Below are 20,457 nucleotides of genomic sequence, written 5' to 3'. Positions count from 1 at the left end.
ATCGACGTCACGCTCGTCAAGTGCCGCACGTGACGTAGTAATCGAGTGCACTCAGCCATCTATTTTATTCGTGACTGTTTATTCGCATCGATCTTAGTCTCCTTTGCTAAGTTATTTCGATCCTTTACACCTGCACACCTTCCACTAGTATTTGACTAACAATAGTCGTCTACCTAGTTGCGGCCGACCAGTAGAAACTGGTTGGCCGCCCAATTATTTATTTACCATTTATAGCAATGTGTGACAGTCCACTGCAAACCTATCGCTGGTGTTAGTATTGCCCTTTAATGTGTTGCCCTTTTATGGAATTAAGCTACTCTCTATAAATGGAAATGAAAACCGGTCGACCACAACCATTGTGGGAACTATCGGAGAGTAAATCTCCGGACTCCTAATACTGCCACAGCAGTACTTCCCCAAATAAAAAGGTAAGTCACGGTGCTCAGGGTCACTCGTATTATATACGCAAACTTTTAGCAGAGGTACTGTCGAGCGAGAATTCCGAACGTTTGCAAATATTTATTTCAAGCTTCGAATTAATTTCCAAAGATTTTTTTTTACTAACTTTAGCGTGGAGGCTATTTTGTGATGATTTGAAGCGAGAAGTTATGGATTCCTTAAATTTTCGCTCCAAATGCTTACTTAATTTCTAGTAAAAATTAAGCTTATTTCTCTCCCCTAAAAAAAGATCATATTGACTGAAGTTTCTTATGTATTTTTACTTGACCGAGTAAGACGAGGTTATTAAAGTTTATTTTCTTTATGTTATTCAATATCGATGTTTCCAACTTATAAATCTTCACAACTGTGGCTGACTTTTATTATATTTTTGATTGGGGTTTATTAATAATTATTTGGTGTGGACAGATCAAAGCTCAAAAAAAGGAAATAAAACGGCAAATCTTTTAGACAGCTCTGATTGGTTAGTCTTCTTCCATTGCCACCGGGATTGAGAAGAAGAGCATCTTTTTATGAAAACAATAGAGAACCCGTTGTCGAGTGAAAATTCTAAATTTTCACACTTTTGCTTTACGCGGCGATTTAAATTCCAATGAAAAGATGTAAAATTTTACTGAGGGAGGCCATTTAGTGATGAAATGGAGTGAAAAATTGGGAGTTTTCTAGTTTTTCAATCCATTTCATCACCAAGTTTTTATTAAGAATTGAGTTTATTTTTCCACCTTCTAACATAAATCTAATATAGTCAAGAGTCTTCTCTATCTATCTACTTAAGAGAATAAGTCATGGAAAGCCAAGTTTATTAAGATGTATCTCTCTTATGTTTGTCACAGTACTTATGTTTTCATCAACTGTGGTTGAGTTTTTTCTTTTTTTTTACTGGGTTTCACTAAGAATTCTTTTTTAGCAGTCTAGCAAAATATCACATCCCAACGGGTTCTCTAATGTGTTATAGTGTGCAGGGCCTTGAGAAAACCACAATAAAAGACTCTCGCTTTACTACAGGCAAGGTGTTTTTGACACAATTTTACCTAATATGTATTTGAACTAATTTTGAAAAAAAAATTAAAAAAAAGGTGCGGTCAGTCATAAGTTCGTCTTGTTGATTAAATTCTAAAAAAAAACTCGTTTTACTCTTTTTTGCCCTCTTTTTAAACTTTTAGTCTGTCCGCACCTTATATTTGTATTTTTGTACGCTTTCAAAAATAGAAACTTTAAGTTCAATCGATCAGAAATTTCTAATCGATCATTCACTTTGTGAGCAACTAATATTTCAATTTACTGTATTTTAAGCGGCAACTTAAATAAGCCAAAAATTTCCCAGAAAACAAAGCGGATAGCGAACTCCAATTTTTACTTAAAAAGCTCGTTTTTAATTGAATTGAACTTTTTTTTTTTTAAAAAAAACTTATACCTGCAGAGCTTAATTCTCTCCTTTTGCATTTGCTTTATTTGTAAATATATATATATTACTCAGGCTTTGTAACCTGCCAGAGACGGAGTGCTGCGTCTTGTCCAACACTTGCAACACCAAGTCCCTCAGAATTGTGCAGGAAACGGACGCTATTAACGGCATCAACATGTGCGTTCTTGATAGCGACCTTCTTAAAAGGCTTCTCACGGTTCCATATATAGACATGGGTATCCAAACCGCCGCTCACCAAGAACAATCCACAGGAAGACCAGTCGAGAGAAGTAATGCGGGCAGTGTGGAATACCCAACTCTGAACAACAGGCTTTCCAGTTTCAAGGTCATACAAAAAGATCTTACCCACGCTATCACCCACAGCTACCAAGGGCAATGTGGGATGAGCAGCTAAAGCGCTGATATTACCAAGATTGTTGGAAAGTTCCTTATTCAAGCTCAAATCACTCAACTCATATACACGAGCTTTGTTATCCTATATATGTATGTATGTATGTATGTATATTTAGTACTGTATATCCTATTGGTATTTCCAAGATATTATGTTTATTATTTACCTTGCCACCAACGATGAGATACTTGCCACTGGCATCGATGGCTGCAGCAGTAGGGGAATATCCAAGATCATCCTTTTGGTTAATCTTCTTTAGGTCACCGTCATAGATTTGGATGTTTTCGGAAGTAGTAACAACAGTGGTCTTGTCATTAGAGACAGCAATAGATCCAGGAAGGGCACCAGTGGAAATTGCCTTGTCACTTTTAGACATATGCGAGTTTTGTTATGCGACATGTTTTTTCTTTTAAAAAAAAGGAACTATGCTATCTTTGCTTCTATAGTGTCGATTTATATACCTGAATGATTTACTTTCGGTGCTTCCTGCTCTGATAATATCGTCCATACCAACAGAGAGTAAGGTGGTGTCCTTGACAACCAGAGCTGTTACCTGATTGGCATGACCTTGGCCCAAGAAAGGTGCAGCCAAAGTAGATCCACCTTCTGTTCCATAATCCCATGAATAAACACGACCATCATAAGATCCAGTGAATAGTGTATCGTCCTTGGAAACACTCAAGGCGGTAATTGCCTTGCTGTGACCATCCACAGTACGAGAAATCTTGCCACTGCTTTTGTCTAGATAATTGATCTCTCCAGAAAGCGAGGTACTCAAGAGCCAATCATTTTGCCACAAGTTACCCACTTGCTGGTTGTCGACTGCATTAGAGGCAGTGTTGATATCAAAAGTGCTATTTATATAATATCAAGTATTAAAGTTCAAGTCCACAAGTCCACAAGTCCACAAGTCCACTAGAAAGACAAAGCCATCTTACCTGACCACCTTGTTGCTTGAAATATCCCATAGCTTCACAGTTGAGTCAGCAGAAGAAGAAATAAGCTGTTTGCTATCAGGAGACCACGAAACAGAGAAAATACCACCTGTGTGGCTATTCTCTTCTGTGAACTCATGGACAAGATCTCCATTTTGACCTTCATACAAAAAGATCTAAATGATATAAATGCATTTTAGACCAAATGATTGATATGTGTAATCATAAATAACTAAATTACCTTGCCGTCGGCTCCAGCACTGACAAAATGAGAGCCATCTGGCGAGAACTGAACAGCATGTACAAAGCGAGTGTGTGCCTTGATTGACTTGGAATATTTGAATGGTACACCGGTATAGAATGTTACAGTCAAATCATCCGATGCAGTGACTGCACGGAAGGGGCGTTGCTGGCGGATGCTGACGCTGTTGATCACCTTGGAGTGCCCAGTAATTTCACCAGTAGAAGAAAGGGTGTCAAATGAAAATGCGTGTCCAAATCTACCAGGTTCATATATTGTGTATGATTTAGCTTTCAATGATTTGCTTTGAATACATGCATCTTGTAATTTCCCTACCTTTCCTTTCCTTCACCGACAGCAATGAGACGCTTGCTTTCAGAATCCCAGGCAATGTCACTAATCTTGCCAGATATGGGCTTTATTTCGTTCTTCAAAAGGTGGTCCTCATTTACAGTGTCCCAGATACGGACATTTCCATTAATATCTATACTTGAAATATTTAGTATACACGTATTTACACTTCTCAGAGCCTTATACCTCCAGATGCAATATAGTATCCGCTGGGGCTATAACGAGCCACAGTAGTTTGAGCGGAATGTCCGACATATTCAGTTGCGAGAGTAGGGTTCTATCGTTGGTAGGTTCGCGTTTTAGACACACGATGAATTCTGGACTTTGTTTGACTGCACATTTAACATTATTACCTCAATGTCTCTGATGAACACCGACTTGCCATTAGTATACAAAAAGGTTTTTCCTTTTGGATCGCTTCCGAGTTTGATCGCCTCGCCGCGATTAGTCTGAGGGAGGGGTGCAAAGGTATATTCTATTATGAAATTTGTTTGAAGTGAGCAAGTCAAGGAGAAACGTAAACCGAAAAAATACTGCTTTTTTTTTACAAAACATACTCTTGATGTAAGCCATTCTGATGTGTCAGTAAGATGAAGAAGAGAGACGTGTGCTCAGCCAAAGCTTATGGCCAAGTAAGACTACTTCTACAGGAATATGAGGTCATTTCGGTGATTAAAAGGTATGCTTAGTATTTATTCTCAGGTACTTCGAGATCGGGAGTAAGACAAGGTAAACCGCACACGAAAAAGGTGAAATGTATTATCATTATTTATATGATTCAATAAAGACATATGTTATATTTTCTATAATATTTTACTTGAGCCACGCATTGAGTAAAACGGGAAGCTTATAGCTCCCCCCTAAAGAAACCATTATGTACAATATAAAGAGATTAAGCCAAAACATGTTTAAATCCAAAGTTACTGCTTTTACTACGACTAATAATTACTGTTTTAATCCTATAATGCATATTTTAAATAAGCTTTGGTTCTAATTCTAGGTTTAAATGCCCCCATTCCTTGCAAACACAAGCCTCGAAATCCTTATTGGCACAAAGTAGATAATTCTCTAAGAACTTATTTAGTCGTATTTATTGAGAATACTTGACTGGTTCCAAATAAAGTATCACTAATAGCTTTAAGTCAGAATGTCTAATCTGACATTAGTTGTTTCATTGTGTTGTATAATGTTCAATGCGGAGCTTTCCATCATATTTTTCGTATATATATACCTGCATAATATTACGCCGCAAGCTTAAAGTTTGCCATTATTATTCTTTCGTTGTTTTTCTATTAATGACACAAAGTATGTCTTAATGTAAATTTAGTGTCAAATGAAAAATAAAGAAATGTCAAGAACAGTATTAGAGCTTTCAGTACAGTATAAGTATCTGGAATATTACCGGACCAAACTGGTGTGTCATCATGGACATACTGATAGCAATATGACTGAACTATTTTTGCTATAAGTCTCTTTTCTGGATACACATATAAGATGTATAGTTAGATTCTTTTAGACCGAAGTCTATATGTATGAAAGATTGTGATTACCTTTTCAAAAAGTTCTTTGATGCTGCTAAATAGATATGTCAATATTCGTTCCTCAAAGCACTCTACAACCGAGTTGGTGTAGGCGGCAGCCATTTAAATATAACCAGCCGACACACAATGACTGTACCCGTTTAAAGTCTCTTTCATGTCACATGTTACTTCATATCTTGAGGAAAAGCTGCTCTAAGAATCTAAAATATCGTTTTGCATAGTCTTTGTGTTTTTTGGGTGACTTTTTCAAGACCAATTGAGTAATGTAATATCAAAAGTTTTTTGTAAAGTCTCGTTTATCGACAGTTTCATTGGCATGTGCCATAATGTAATAGTTAAAAAAAAAGCTGTGAGCGTATCATTATATTTCAAACAACTTACATATACTTTTAACACTTTAGCCGTAAGTAATGCCTTGTATTCTTGCTTAAGAGCTGTGTCCAATTTGATTTTTTTTTGCAAATTACAGGGTTATCTCCCTCCAAAAAGACTATTTACTTGCTCTTGTTTGATCAGTCTATGGTTCGGGCAGCCTTTCAATCTTGAACTCTTATGTCCCTCTTGGTGTCAACTAGAGCATGTCGATGTACTCTCGCTTTGATCAGTTGTGTAGCTTCTAACATTATGTTCTTGTCTTTTTTCTTGAATGATTTACGTAAGTATGAGGGACCTTGGACAGCATCATTTTTTTTTGAAACATTCAACTAAATATATCATTTTATATGGACTCATGTTTTAGTTCCAACACGTCTATTATCTCTTTAAATCTCACAACTAATTGTCTATCACTCCAAGGAGTTCAAACAATTTCCATTCTTTTCTGTCTAGATTTTATTTTCCCTTTGTCTAAAAATTAATTTTGATTTGCCCAGAAAAAAACCAACATCGTCTAAATTCAAAGTAGATAAACTTACTGATTTGCAAATGCGACTGAGTTTAAAATTGAAGACATCTTCAGGTACCGTTAAAAAGGAAGACTTGGATAGGAACATCAATAGCAGTATTTTGTATTAAATGGACGATTTGTTTCTCTTTTTAGAGTAACTATTTTATGATAGTAATACAAAAACCTTTTAAAGACTCCTTTTTTAAATTAACTGTCTTGCATACACTAAAGAAGTACTGTAGGACAAATTCAATGTCATTTAGCCTACCTTTGATACTTATAAATATCGCCAATAAAACTTGCTTATGCCTACATCAACTAATTTACCACTCGAATTCTGCATATGCGTTATTCTTAATAGTGTATATATGGTAGCCACATATACTACTAAGCTGCTTGTGATAATTATAAGTCGTACAATCCCTTTACGCGATTCAAAAACGCGTTTGCCAATAGGTGTGTGACGTCGAAATATTAAGTCTATTTTGAACAGCGCATATGTTGAGAATAGGTGTCTTTCACACAATTGAAACTTGGACCTGACCATGTATCTCGAAGAACTCATAATTGAAGGGTTCAAATCATATGTGTCAAGAACACATATTACTGGATGGGATCCTGAATTCAATGCAATTACTGGCCTTAACGGATCGGGCAAATCAAACATTCTCGATGCGATTTGTTTTGTCCTAGGAATTACTAACCTATCGCAGGTAGATCTTTATTTTGGAAGAATTCCTTGTAAATCCTTCAAGGATTCTCACAATTTACCGATTAGGTGCGAGCCAGCAATCTTCAAGATCTTATTTATAAAAGAGGACAGGCAGGCGTCACTAAAGCCTCTGTCACTATTGTGTTCAACAATGAGAAACGAGAAAGCAGCCCAGTTGGTTTTGAGACCTGTAAACAGATCACCGTGACAAGACAGGCATGTCTAGAATAGTACATGTACTTGTAATTCATACAAGGATATCTTACTGTCCTTGCAGGTCTTAATGGGAGGAAGAACAAAATACATTGTGAATGGTCACAATGCACAGCAACAAACAGTTCAGAACCTCTTCCAGTCTGTTTCACTTAATATCAACAACCCCCATTTTTTGATCATGCAAGGTAGAATTACAAAAGTACTCAATATGAAGCCTATGGAAATCTTGAGTATGGTCGAAGAAGCGGCTGGAACAAGAATGTTTGAGGATCGTAAAAATAAAGCTTTTCAGACTATGGCAAAGAAAGAGAGAACTGTAGAAGAGATCAATAAGGTAATAGCTAATGAAATTATTTATCATAACACTCACATGTGTCTACAAGCTTATCCTGGAAGAAATCACACCTCGTCTTGAGCGTTTAAGAGCTGAAAAAAGAGTCTACTTGGATTTTCAAAAAACCGAATCTGAAATGGAACGATTGAATCGTTTGCTGACAGCCTATGAATACAATCGTCATGATGTACGTTATTATCTACTCATTTTTAAATGGAGAGAAAGAGAGAGAGCATTTGAGACTTACACCGGAAAATCCATTAGGAAAAATTGAACCAGTCAGGTGCTGAAAACACAGCTAGACAGAATAAGGTCAACGAACTAAAAGCTGCTATTGACGTCCTCAAGGCTGAAATGGGAACCATTGAGAAAGAAAGAAAAGCAATAGCAGAATCGAGAAAGCACGATTCGGAAAATGGAGGAAAATTGCGTCAAATTGAGAAGAAACTCAAAGATTATTCGACTCAACTTGTCAGATTAAAAACCAAGCACAAACTTCAGGAAACATCCATTTCTGATGAACAGAGAACCATGTCAAATATGATTACTTCAAAAGGAGAGGTAGGTAAAATAGCTGCGACTCGTTCCCGTTAAAAAAAAGGGCATTTTACAAATTGTGGACATCAGATGGAACTAGCTCTTGGGGAGAAAAAAGAAAGTTACGCTAGAATATATCAAGAGTACGAAAATTACAAGAAGCTTCATGATGATAAAACGCATGAAATGCAAAAAACTTCGGAGTTAATTCAAACATTGACAACTGGTATTTCTGCGGAGGAAGGCCATGAGAACGGTTATCTGGAACAACTTCAAGGTGATAAAGATAAAGATAAAAGTGACATGAGTCTCATTATAGTTGAAAATAGAATGCAAGAATGCCGAAAGAAATGCATCTACAGCTGAAGATACAGCCAAGTTGAGAATATCCCACTTCCGCAAAGAGTTGTCCGAAAAAGAGCCTCAGGCTATATATGCAGAAAGGCAAAATCATGGCTTGGTACGAGAGATTGCTGTAAAGAAGCTCGAATTGCCTGAATTAGAGGTAAATAAACTTACTATACATAATATAATCACTCTGACAAAGGTTTGTAGAAACAATTAAATGCTTTAAGCTGGAACCCAAAACATGGAGAGGAACTATTTAAAAAACGAGGAGAGGAAGAAGAAATACTCCGCGAATTGAAAGAGGTAGGTTACTGCTGAATATGTGCTCATTTGGAGAGAGAAAATCCTCAGAATTTGGATCTCATTATTTATTATAATCAGAGAAAAGATACTCTTTCAAGGCAACTATCCAAGCTTGATTTTGTTTACAGCAATCCCACTCACGATTTTGATCGCTCAAAAGTAAAAGGTTTAGTTGCCGAGTTGATATCACTTAACAAGGATAGCATCCAAGCTTCTACTGCCCTTGAGATATGTGCCGGTGGACGACTATACAACGTATGGTAGTATACAATTGATGAATAACTCTGAGGCTGATATCATATTTGCTTGACTTCCATCAGGTAGTAGTAGAAAACGAGGTTGTGGGTGCTCAACTTCTAGAGAGAGGAAGACTCAGACAAAGAGTTTCCTTCATTCCGCTCAACAAAATCCAAGGAGTCAGAGCCCCAGCTGATGTAAGTTTTCATATTCAAGGAAATATTATGATGTTTAAACTAATAAAAATATACATAAATATATTATTATGAAAAATAGAAAATTTCCGCAGCTAAGAAGTTAGCACCTGGAAAGGTGGATCTTGCTCTTACCCTGGTTGGATACAATGAAGAGATAGAAGCAGCCATGGAATGGATTTTTGGAAATACTCTTATTTGTAAAGATGCCAACACAGCCAAGCGAGTTACATTTGATGATGACGTTCGTATGAAATCTGTTACATATGATGGTGATGTGTATGATCCATTTGGAACCCTTTCAGGTGGATCCAAGCCAGACTATGCTGGTGTTCTTGTTAAAGTCCAGGAAATGAATGAAATATGCAATGAAGTTAAAAATCACGAAATTTTCTACAGCCAACTTCAAAAAGAGATAGTTGCTTCTCAAAAATCAGCTGACCAATATAGGCAATGCAAGCAACGTCTAGATCTAGAAACCCACGAGCTTTCTCTTCTTGAAGATCGATTGAGTAAGAGTACTCACGCGCAGGTACGAAATGCCTTGTGTATATATTCTTTTAAGCAATGAGCTAAGTTATTATAACAACCCTTGTGGCTATAACTATTTCCAGCTGGTCCAAGTAGTAGATAATATTAAGCAGCAAATTGAAAATTACAAAGAAACTGCATTGGAAGCAAACAAGGAACGTCAGAAGGCAATTGCCGATTATAAGCGTATCGAAGCAGAGATGGCTGAATTTAATAGCAATAAGGATTCAAAACTGAATGAAATGAAAGTAAGTCCTGGATTACTGATATAGTAAAAACGTTGATAGGATTCTTATTTAAATTATAATAGGCAAAGGTGAATAATCTTAAAGCCCTCGTTGCTCACGGTAGCAAAAAGTTACAAGCCATGCAGCGTGCGGTACAAACACTTGAACTTGAGAAAGGTATTTATTCTTCGATGTTTTACTGCCTTGCATGATGACTGATTATCATATATATATATGCGTGTGTGTATTATAGAGCAATTGGAGACTGACCTCAATACATTCGAAGAAGACATAAAAAAAGTGCGCGAGACGATTAATGAATACACCCAAAATGCCCAAAACTTAGTCACAGAAATGAATATTATTCAGGTAAACCTTTACGAGTTGTATTTAATCACAAGAATTAAAACAAAACGTATTTTATTTTATTTTCTCTAGTCGAATATCGAAGAAGCACAAAATGATCTTGAGCAAGAGACTGCAGCGCTGAATGCACACAATGAAGAGTTAAAAGAACTTGATTCAATGCATAAAATCAAATCATCCGAGGTTATAGAATACGGTCTTGAAGCTCAAAAGATCACACATGAAATCGAACGCTATCAAAAGGAACAACAGGGTGCTCAGCAAATGGTGGCTGATCTCGAGAATCAGCATGACTGGATTCTTGATCAAAAACAGTAAGCAGCGGCGACTTATTTTAACTAACAAGACATTTAACATGTTTTCCATAGATTCTTTGGTCAGCCAAATACACCCTATGATTATAAAAGTATCAGTATAAGTGATACAAAACGTACACTATCTCAATTGGCATTAAAATATGATGCAATGCGCAAGAAAATCAATGTTCGAGTAATGAGCATGATTGATAAGTACGTTTTTGATAAGAGTTTAAATCAAGAGCCTAACATGTATGATATATAGTGATGAAAAGAAAGAGACTACATTAAACTTAAGACTTGCCACAGTCCAGAGAGACAAACAGAAGATTGAGGATACAGTCATGACAGTGGAACAACATAAGAAAGAAACCTTGGAAAGAACATGGCGCAAAGTTAACAAGTCAGTACTATATAAGAAAATCAGTTTGGTTTCTACAATACTCATTAATTCTACTTTAGGGATTTTGCTGATATTTTTGCCGACCTATTACCAGGAAACACATGCAAGCTTCAGGCGCCAGAAGGAAAGACGGTTTCTGATGGATTGGAAGTCAAAGTCTGTATCGGTGGCGTGTGGAAACAAAGCTTAACTGAGCTGAGTGGTGGTCAAAAGTAAGAAAGGCATAGAAAGTCTCGGAAATAAGAATGTACTAGATTTTGACATACACACTCTAGATCACTTGTGGCACTGTCCCTGATTCTTTCTCTGTTGCAATACAAGCCTGCGCCAATGTATATTCTAGACGAAGTAGATGCTGCTCTAGATCTTTCGCATACCCAAAACATCGGTCAGCTTCTAAAAACTAGATTCAAAGGATCTCAGTTTATTGTTGTTTCTCTCAAAGAAGGCATGTTTAACAATGCAAATGTTGTATTTAAGACACACTTTAAGGATGGTACATCAGTTGTGGAGGTAAGAAAAGTAATTTATGCTGTGATTTCGCTTTTATGTTTAACAATTTAAATCATTACAGAGGGTTGCTGGCGAAAACACTAAGCGAAAAGAAAGTTCATCAAATAACTTGAATGACAATCGAAAACGTAACAGAGAGAGAGAACGAGAGAGAAGACCTGCATAATTATTATTTTTCATGTCGCATTGTAAACTATATAAAATACATATAAACAAAGATTAGTACTCAACAAGGGATATTCGCACCTTATTAAATATATTTTCTAGATTGAACATTAATGCAATTCAGTCTTATTTATGCTTCATATTTCTCATTTCGAAATATAGAACACCTTTCTTAATATAGACCTTTATCTAAACCGAGATAGGGGGTTTTTTTAAGGACTGCATTTGTGTTAATATGACAGTCATTCAACTTGTTCCAATATCCAAAGATGTGAATTCCATTGTAAATCTATCCAAAATCAATTCCGTGAATTTGGACTTTTATATATATAAGTCTTACTAAGCTGTTGATAACCTTGCTGTGATATTAATCTTTCTCTGTAGCAACAATTAATGCGCCTCTTTATCTATTGATTTCTATTAATGGCTTTTCATTTTCGAAAAAGACGTAAATCAAAAACATTGATAAATATCTCTAATGACATTATGGATTAATTAATTGTTGATTCTCAAAATTATTCTTTAAAAAAGCAAAAAGTTTTTATGTTGCCACCCTCAAAAGAATATATATATATATATAAATATTTAATAGCAATATATGGAAAGGTATTAATGTCTCATCGATTATGTTAGACGCGATACGAAGACTATTGAGAAACAACCATTGCTCAAAATTTCGTCGAGTGCGACTCCATGTCATTCGGCAACAGGAACTCGAAAATATGCACTCACACTATATATAAGTTTATCTGTATGTGGGCAGAATAATACGTGTGTGTTTGTGAGTTTGTATTTAAAATTGTTGGTGGCTTTATTCAATATTTACATTTAGAAAACTCGAGATTTTGCCGCACACACAAAAACTATAGATTCATATCCAGAAAAGTTCAATTAGTTTGACACTTCTTCTTTTTCTTACTTTCGCCAATAAAATGGAACTCAAAAAGCGCCCTGCATCGTCCTCAGTCGACTCTAACAAAGGCACCAAAAAGGCTTGCACTACTCCTACACATCAAACTACATTATTTGCAATGTTCAAACCAGTTACACCTACTGCCACTCCAAAATCAGCAGAAAAGACAGTTCTACCCATTACCAAATCCAATTCTAAAGAATCCAAAAATGACTTTGACGCAGAGACAAGTGAATTACTGAATCTTGAAATCAGTAACATGGAAGACGGGTGGTTTAAGGCTTTGAAGCCTGAAATGACAAAACCGTCATTCCTGGCGGTAATAAAACTAATAGCTGTCAGGAATAGTGTTGATTTTTCTAACTTTTTATTACACCAATCAAATAGTTAAAAAAATTCTTGAAGGCCGAGAAAGAGGCAAAAAAAACTGTCTATCCAGCAGGTAAATCACGCGTTCTTTTGCAAACTACAGATACTAACTTGGATATAAAACAGACGATCAGATTTATAGCTGGTCCAACTTCACCCCTTTATCGAACGTCAAAGTGGTAATCGTAGGTCAAGGTAAAGATAAGACCGAGTTTGTGTGTGTGTGTGTGTGTGCGTATGTGCGCGCACGTGTGTATTTTATTAAAAGACAAAGCAAAAATCTCTTTTAGATCCTTATCACAACGTCAACCAAGCCCATGGACTTTGTTTCTCGGTACTCAAGGGCATAACGCCTCCCCCTTCTCTTGTCAATATCTACAAGGCAATTTCTATTGATTATCCTGATTTCAAAAAACCTAACCATGGGTAATATTTATTATTAAGAAATTATTTTTTTTAAAAAAAAAAAACTAAAAACTAAACTGTATTTAAAAGTTATCTTGAAGAATGGGCTAAACAAGGTGTTCTTATGCTTAACACATCTCTCACTGTTCGCGCACATGAACCTGCAAGCCACTCTAACAAAGGATGGGAACAATTTACTGGTAAGATAATATAAGAATATAACATCATAGCATTAATTTTATCCTGTTATTGCTGTTACAGAGGCCATAATCAACCATTTGAACGAGAAAAAGAAGGGTATCGTGTTTCTTCTCTGGGGTGCACATGCCCAAAAAAAGGGCTCCAAGATCGACAATAAGGTAAATATATTTCTAGTGAGGAAAAATAGGCACAGTAAACTAATATAAACCATTTTTTTTGACAGAAACATTTGGTTCTTAAAGCAGTTCATCCATCACCTTTGTCCGCACACAGAGGATTCTTTGAATGTCACCATTTCAAGCAAACCAATGAGTATCTTTCGCAACATGGAAAGGAACCTATTAATTGGAACTGTTTAGCTGACGCATAAACTTATATCTGGTGTATAATTTTTATCATGATATTTGATCATCTTTAAAAAAAAAGCTATGATTTTAATCCTGCATCTGAATTTCGTCTATAGACGTGTGTTTATATCATTTCTAACGTAAATCTAAAATAAAAAAATATATATTCTATTGAGTTTATTTAACAGTGTATGTACACATGTCAGTATGGTATTGAAAACAACGAGGGCTCAAATGAGCCAAGTAGCTTACAAGTGTTTTACTCTGTAAGCCTATACAATCAATATTCATTTTACTCTCCTTTTTTTGTGTAAAAGGCTCAATAATATTAACAGTGATAGAGTTCCTTTTCTTTAATTTATAAAATACCCTAGAATGTCCGCCACTTCAACTTGATCCTGTATACAAATACAAAGTGCTACGTTGAAGCGATCACTGGTTACAGTGCATATACCGTGGTTGATCATTCATCTCGTGGGGCTCACGAGTATTAGAGAAATGTAATTGAGAATGAGTAATTCAATTAAAGACTCGTTGTTTATTCAGTACCAAAGTTAGGATATGTCGCATTGATAATAACAGCATTAACCAGAAACCTATAGTGGGAATCAGCTCATTCTTTCACTTGTTAAGCGGAACTTTAACCTGTTTTTCTTTTGTTCTCCTTGGGGTCTTTTACACCATTTATTCCTCCTGAAATGGTAAGTGTGACTTTATACATCAGAATAAAAGGTGGTTGTATGCACATGTGGCAAAAAAAAAGAAGGGCCCAAGAAGCAAACCCATTCAACCCAACACAGTATACACATCTCTTCTAAACATATGACAGCGATTCATTTCCGCCTTCCATATGGCTACCAAGAAGCACCAGCATGGCCTGCGCTTTATTGGCCATTTGGCGAAGGCTTCGATCCTCTCAATCTCGTAGCTGACATTCCTCATTCACTTTATTATCTTAATGGTCAGTTCTCTTTATTTGTTTGCCAATGACTTTAAGATTCCAGGAGGTTTGTGTATATTAAACTAGATAATTAACTCTAGATATTTGGCGCTTTACAATGTTGTGGTCAATTATCTTCTCACTCGTCGTATATCTTCCTGCAGGTACGAAATATGACTTTTGTGAATTTAATAGCTGGTTAACTTTTGTATTAGGTATTTGGGCATTTACCACGTTTGCTAAATCTCGGACATTCAAGTGGAATACATTGATTACTATCCCACTAATCTTTGTATTTGCCGGTTCATTATCTTCCTTTGTGATCGGGAGTATTATGGGTATTGTTCTCTAGAAAGTCTCTCGAATATACGCTTATATTTTATTAATAGGGGTCGCACTTGCGTTTGTATACAATTCAGGATTTTTTGTCATGTCATCATGGATCCCTTTTCTATGGGGTCTTATTCATGTCTTGGTAGTCCTGGTCGGCAGTTACTCGACAATTACAGCAATTCTTTAGATTTAACCATAGCGAGCTGGTCTTGCCTAATTTTATATTGTACTTTTGTTTCTTTTAAGCATATTTGCTAAAAGTAAACTCCTTTAATGATAATTCCCAATTACAATCTTTATACAAAATTGGAAAGGCTTTCTTTTTAGAGCCAATTTGATAACCATTCTTCCTCTTCTTCCTCTTCTTCCTCTTCTTCCTTTTTAACAATTGAGACCTTGCGAGATAAACCAAAAACCGTGTGACCAGAGAACACATGATATATACTTTACTATTTTAACTGTTTCTTTCTCTTTCTCTGCCAACTTTTATCCACTTATATAGAGCCTTCAAGCTTGTATTTTATTGAAAAATGATATCGGCCACTGTGAGTCAAAGCGTAGAACCGAGGCTCAATACCTGACACATAACATCTTACGCATCTATGTAGAGAATATTTGGTATAGGTCATGCTCCTGACATCAAGGTCAAAATCACGGATATTCCTGGGCGTAAAAGGGAACAAGGAACTATAACTAAACTAGAAACTTTACCTGTCTTTCTTGACAGAGAGTCAGTGAAAGGAAAAGTAAATAATATGCGTCAAAAAGTTATTTAAGAGCCATACTTAATATATAATATACAGATTTCTATAGACCTGTCTAAAGGTCGATTTCTGGAACACTAGGGTATCAAGGTTGAATGTATTGGACATATAAGTACGTGTTAGGTCTTCAAACAAGAGTTTCTCAGGTTTTAAACATAAGTAAAAAATTGCGTGATAGCAGCCACAAAATCCCAAGACCTTGATTTTCTCCATTTATCACAAGAGCTGGCTGTACCAGGAGAACTTGAAAAGAATATATCCTTCGAGTTTGCATTCATAAATGTTGCCAAGTCTTTTGAGTCTTATTACGGGAACCAGGTGACGTTGAGGTAGGGTTTTATGATCATTAATAAAATGTCAAAATAATGTAATTCACGCTCTGCATAAACGGCAGATATTTAATTCGTGTGGCATTGGCCAGAAAACATTTGTCAAACATAACACAAGAAGCAGATATATTAGTTTATCATTATGCACAGTCAAAAGAAGATCTCATTAAAAAACTAAAGATGGAGGTCGGTCTCGAAGACAGCTTGCATATTGAATTTGAATACAACAAATCAAAGTAAGTATGGTCATGAAAGAGAATAATAACTAACCTTCCGTAGATATGATTTGCGGGATGTGGTTGTAGGAAAGATTTTCTTCCGGTTGGTGCGTATAAAGATTAAGTTAATGGAACTATGGATTGTGAAACGAGAAACAATTGAATCTAGTAAGTGTTACTTTGAGATGATTAAACTGATATTCATTACTGGGCTCAGCCCCAAATGCTTTCAATGAAAGTGAGGCATTGATAAAGTATGAAATAATGGATGGTGAGCCATTTCGTGGTATGATTCCGCCTTTTAATAGAACATTTTATTATTGTTGCTACTATTACTATTACTATTACTATTACTATTATAATTATAATTGTTTTCATAATCGTAATCATTTAGGGGAATTTATTCCTATCAGACTGTTCTTGGGTGGATTAAGGCTGACACCTACATTTAGAGGTACATTAGAATTAAATACAGCAAAGTAAAGCTTATTTAAGAATCTAAAAAAAAAAACGTATAGATATCAACAAAAAGTTCTCTGTTATCTATTACCTTAGTCTTGTTCTATATGATGAGAGAAATATGGGGTATTATAAACAGCAAGAAATTGTGTTGTATCGGCGCCAAGGTACAATTTACATATTTTTACCCAATGAATGGATACTTATCAATCCTAATTTTCTAGTGGATGATGAACTTGTTGATACCATTTATTAGTGCTCCGATCAAAGATGATTCATATTTACATTTGCAAGTCACACCTATATTTTTCTTGATAGTACCTTTGGAGTAGCATTTTTATTACTTTATTCGATAAACCATGTTTTTACCTTCACTTGATGCGACTGATGTCGCTCAGGCATCACTCAAGAACTCACTCACCTACCTTGGCTCTGTGCTTCTTAAGAATACAACTGTTGACTCTGTTAAAGAATTGATTCAGCAAACTGGTTCAACTTTGTTTTGGACTCATGCTTCAACCGTAGAGGAGGCTGTTAAATTGTGGGACGTGGGTGTGTGGAAGGTTGTTTTTGACATTAGCGTGTATGCAAATGTCGTGCAGGAATTGGCTGGAATTCCTGAAGAACGTATTGCTGTCACTTCTGCTCTCGAGAACCCTTTGTTGGAGTCTCTCCTGAACTCTCCCGCAGGCGTTTCTGCCTTTATTGTCCAGGCAACCCGAAAAGAGGCCTCTTCCAACAAAGCATTGGCTCAACAGGCAAATGCTTTTAAAAGTGCTGTTTTACTCGAAGGTGGTCTCCGCCGCATTGTTGTCGAAGTGAGCGATTTCGCCGCATTGACCATCGATGGCATCCGTAGCTTCAACGCCGTCAATTTGGATACCCTTGTTCCTGCATCAATCCTCACCACTGATCCCAGTGTTAAGAATAAGCTTAATGTCGGAGAGGCGTTCTTGGCTGCTGCTACTACTGACCGTGCCGATGGGCTCTATACAACAATGGTAGTAGATGAACGCAACACTGCCCTTGGACTTGTTTATTCTAGCCAAGAAAGTGTGAAGGAGTCGATCCGTTTGGGCCAAGGTGTCTACCAGAGCAGACGCCATGGACTTTGGCACAAGGGTCTGACTTCAGGTGCTACCCAAACCCTAGTCCGTATCGACTACGATTGTGATGGCGACGCCCTTCGCTTCATTGTTAAACAGCACGGAGCAGGTATAAACATAGAAGAATGATTGAAAAAGAAAATAGCAAGGAACTTATACATTATTTTTAAGGATTCTGTCACCTCAATACTCGTACTTGTTTTGGTGCTGAGACTGGTCTCGCATCTCTCCAACAGACTCTTCAGAGCAGAAAGAACAGCGCACCCGTTGGATCTTACACAGCACGTCTTTTCAACGATGCTAAGCTTCTCAAGTCTAAGATTATGGAGGAAGCCGAGGAGTTGTGTGATGCCACCGAAAAGGATGACATCGCGTGGGAGGCTGCAGACCTGATATACTTTGCCCTTACCAAGTGTGTCAGTGCCGGTGTATCTATTGAGGATATCGAGAAGAACCTTGACAAGAAGGCCCGCAAGGTCACCCGTCGTCCTGGTAACGCCAAGCCCAAGTGGATCGAACCAACTGTTGCCGCTCCTAAGCCTGCTCCCACTCCTGCTCCCAAGCCTGCCCCCAAGAAGGATGGCAGAATCGAGATGGTGACCTACTCCTCAAACGATATCTCTGCCGAGAAGAGAGCAAAGCTTTTGCTGCGTCCCATCATTGACTCCTCCGAGATCTCTGCCAGAGTTGCTCCTATTATGAAGGATGTCCGTGAGCGTGGTGATGCTGCTTTGAAGGACCTTACTGCCAAGTTTGATCGCGTCAACTTAGAACATGCTACCATCAAAGCACCTTTCAACCCCAAGGATATGGAATTGGACCCTCTCACCAAGGCAGCCATCGACCAAGCTTATGACAACATTTACAAGTTCCACGACGCACAAATGGACCGCGAGACTCTTGTTGTTGAGACAATGCCTGGCGTTGTATGCTCTCGATTTGCTCGCCCAATTGAAAAGGTTGGCTTGTATGTCCCTGGTGGAACCGCCATTCTTCCTTCAACTACTCTTATGCTGGGTATCCCTGCAAAGGTTGCCGGCTGTTCCGAAATTGTGATTGCCACCCCTCCTCGCGCCGATGGTACTGTTGTTCCTGAGGTATTGTATGTTGCTCACAAGGTTGGGGCTTCGCACGTTGTTCTTGCTGGTGGTGCACAAGCTGTTGCCGCTATGGCTTATGGTACCCAGACAGTTCCCAAGGTAGACAAGATCTGTGGACCTGGTAACCAGTACGTAACTGCTGCCAAAATGGTTGCCCAGAATGATACCTCTTGCCTTGTCTCCATTGATATGCCTGCCGGTCCCTCTGAAGTATTGGTTATTGCTGACCGCACTTGCAAGCCCTCCTACGTTGCCGCTGATCTGTTGTCCCAGGCTGAACACGGCGTCGATTCCCAGGTTGTCTTGGTTGCTGTTGATCTTGAGGATTCTATTCTCGCTGCTATTGAAGATGCTATCCACGAGCAGGCTATTCGTCTCCCCCGTGTGGATATCATCCGTGAAAGTATTCCCAAGTCTTACACTCTCCGTGTAAACACCATCGATGAGGCTGTTCGTTTCTCCAATGAATATGCACCTGAGCATCTTATTCTTCACATTGACAATGCCGCCAGACTCATTCCTGATATCCAACATGCTGGAAGTGTCTTTGTTGGTCACTACTCTCCAGAAAGGTAAGGACAATAGCGTTTATTTATTTTTTTGGTGTAATACTTGATATTAAAACAAGCATTTTATTTTAAAGTATGGGTGACTATGCTTCCGGTACCAACCACACTTTGCCTACCTATGGTTATTCTCGCATGTACTCTGGTGTGAACACCCTCACATTTGTCAAGCACATTACTTCACAAGAACTTACCGCAGAAGGACTCGACAGACTTGGTGACACCGTTATGAGATTGGCAGAAATTGAAGGCCTGGATGCCCACCGTAATGCCGTTGCTATCCGTGTAGCTGATATCAGAAAATAAATACTTTTCTTCTTTTTCCCTCTCTATATATTCAAAAACAATAACAACCATACAATATAAAAAAAACAACTGAGCAAATAAAATTTGTCGTTATTTTTATCATTTCAATAAAAACAGCTCAACATCGCATAGTTTAATACCATTTTTATGAAGCATATAAAAATACTAGTTCATTTGTTTTCGGATAATCTCTTTTAAGGTGTGACATTTTAGCTTATCTATTAGTCAGTACCATTCCTTTTAATAATCTGTTTTAGTAACTGGAAACTGTTCCTGGATTAAAGGTTTGAGCAAGAACTTTTGTTCCAGAACATCGTTGCACTTGGCTGAGTTCATATTCTTTACCTACCACAATATATGATCTTCAATTTCTGCATTACTAAGACACCTTTAATATAATTGAATATCTAGAACAGACTATGCATGTACTAGTAGGAAGATATAATGCTTAAAGATGATCTGGGCTTTTCAATATTATCCAAAATTAAT

At 37.2% G+C, this 20,457-nt stretch overlaps 6 protein-coding genes across 6 annotated transcripts; 5 read left to right on the top strand and 1 right to left on the bottom strand.

Annotated features, from left to right (window-relative positions):
* Positions 1-1,859: 1,859 nt before the first annotated feature.
* On the bottom strand, positions 1,860-4,404 carry PHYBLDRAFT_130038 (hypothetical protein). The gene is made up of 9 exons (XM_018429331.1): positions 4,361-4,404; positions 4,157-4,278; positions 3,990-4,080; positions 3,789-3,936; positions 3,453-3,711; positions 3,215-3,387; positions 2,738-3,130; positions 2,443-2,641; positions 1,860-2,360 (listed from the first exon to the last, which is right to left on the bottom strand). The coding sequence occupies exons 1-9, from the start codon at positions 4,374-4,376 to the stop codon at positions 1,929-1,931; spliced, it is 1,833 nt and encodes a 610-aa protein (XP_018297668.1). The 5' UTR covers positions 4,377-4,404; the 3' UTR covers positions 1,860-1,928.
* Positions 4,405-12,784: 8,380 nt separating this feature from the next.
* On the top strand, positions 12,785-13,987 carry PHYBLDRAFT_130035 (hypothetical protein; the record flags this gene model as incomplete). The annotated part of the gene is made up of 7 exons (XM_018429330.1): positions 12,785-12,844; positions 12,913-12,967; positions 13,021-13,089; positions 13,185-13,320; positions 13,390-13,499; positions 13,561-13,658; positions 13,724-13,987. 7 exons carry the CDS (start codon positions 12,785-12,787, stop codon positions 13,868-13,870), a joined length of 675 nt encoding a protein of 224 aa, XP_018297667.1. The 3' UTR covers positions 13,871-13,987.
* A 51-nt stretch (positions 13,988-14,038) lies between these two features.
* Positions 14,039-14,341, top strand: PHYBLDRAFT_139657 (hypothetical protein; the record flags this gene model as incomplete). The annotated part of the gene is made up of 2 exons (XM_018430263.1): positions 14,039-14,113; positions 14,222-14,341. 2 exons carry the CDS (start codon positions 14,039-14,041, stop codon positions 14,339-14,341), a joined length of 195 nt encoding a protein of 64 aa, XP_018297666.1.
* A 328-nt stretch (positions 14,342-14,669) lies between these two features.
* PHYBLDRAFT_139656 (hypothetical protein) lies at positions 14,670-15,307 on the top strand (the record flags this gene model as incomplete). The annotated part of the gene is made up of 4 exons (XM_018430262.1): positions 14,670-14,808; positions 14,889-14,951; positions 15,003-15,125; positions 15,177-15,307. 4 exons carry the CDS (start codon positions 14,670-14,672, stop codon positions 15,305-15,307), a joined length of 456 nt encoding a protein of 151 aa, XP_018297665.1.
* Positions 15,308-16,085: 778 nt separating this feature from the next.
* PHYBLDRAFT_106472 (hypothetical protein) lies at positions 16,086-17,146 on the top strand (the record flags this gene model as incomplete). The annotated part of the gene is made up of 6 exons (XM_018427948.1): positions 16,086-16,213; positions 16,279-16,449; positions 16,493-16,599; positions 16,649-16,717; positions 16,826-16,885; positions 16,950-17,146. Coding segments are annotated over 6 exons (732 nt in total), but the record flags the coding sequence as incomplete, so codon positions are not given.
* Positions 17,147-17,249: 103 nt separating this feature from the next.
* PHYBLDRAFT_176686 (hypothetical protein) lies at positions 17,250-20,111 on the top strand (the record flags this gene model as incomplete). The annotated part of the gene is made up of 4 exons (XM_018437812.1): positions 17,250-17,557; positions 17,750-18,105; positions 18,168-19,668; positions 19,740-20,111. 4 exons carry the CDS (start codon positions 17,250-17,252, stop codon positions 19,966-19,968), a joined length of 2,394 nt encoding a protein of 797 aa, XP_018297663.1. The 3' UTR covers positions 19,969-20,111.
* Between the last annotated feature and the right edge of the window lie 346 nt (positions 20,112-20,457).

The sequence above is a fragment of the Phycomyces blakesleeanus genome (assembly GCF_001638985.1).
Source record: "Phycomyces blakesleeanus NRRL 1555(-) unplaced genomic scaffold PHYBLscaffold_2, whole genome shotgun sequence".
In the NCBI taxonomy this organism is placed as follows: domain Eukaryota; kingdom Fungi; phylum Mucoromycota; class Mucoromycetes; order Mucorales; family Phycomycetaceae; genus Phycomyces; species Phycomyces blakesleeanus.
The sequence above is the reverse complement of the archived record's forward strand: the minus strand, read 5'-3'. Positions and strand labels throughout refer to the sequence as shown.

Coding starts and splice junctions, on each gene's coding strand:
- PHYBLDRAFT_130038 (XM_018429331.1), bottom strand. Junction 4,081..4,156: donor TGTTCATCAGAGACATTGAG/GTAATAATGTTA, acceptor TACCAACGATAG/AACCCTACTCTCGCAACTGA. Junction 3,937..3,989: donor ATACTATATTGCATCTGGAG/GTATAAGGCTCT, acceptor TTTCAAGTATAG/ATATTAATGGAAATGTCCGT.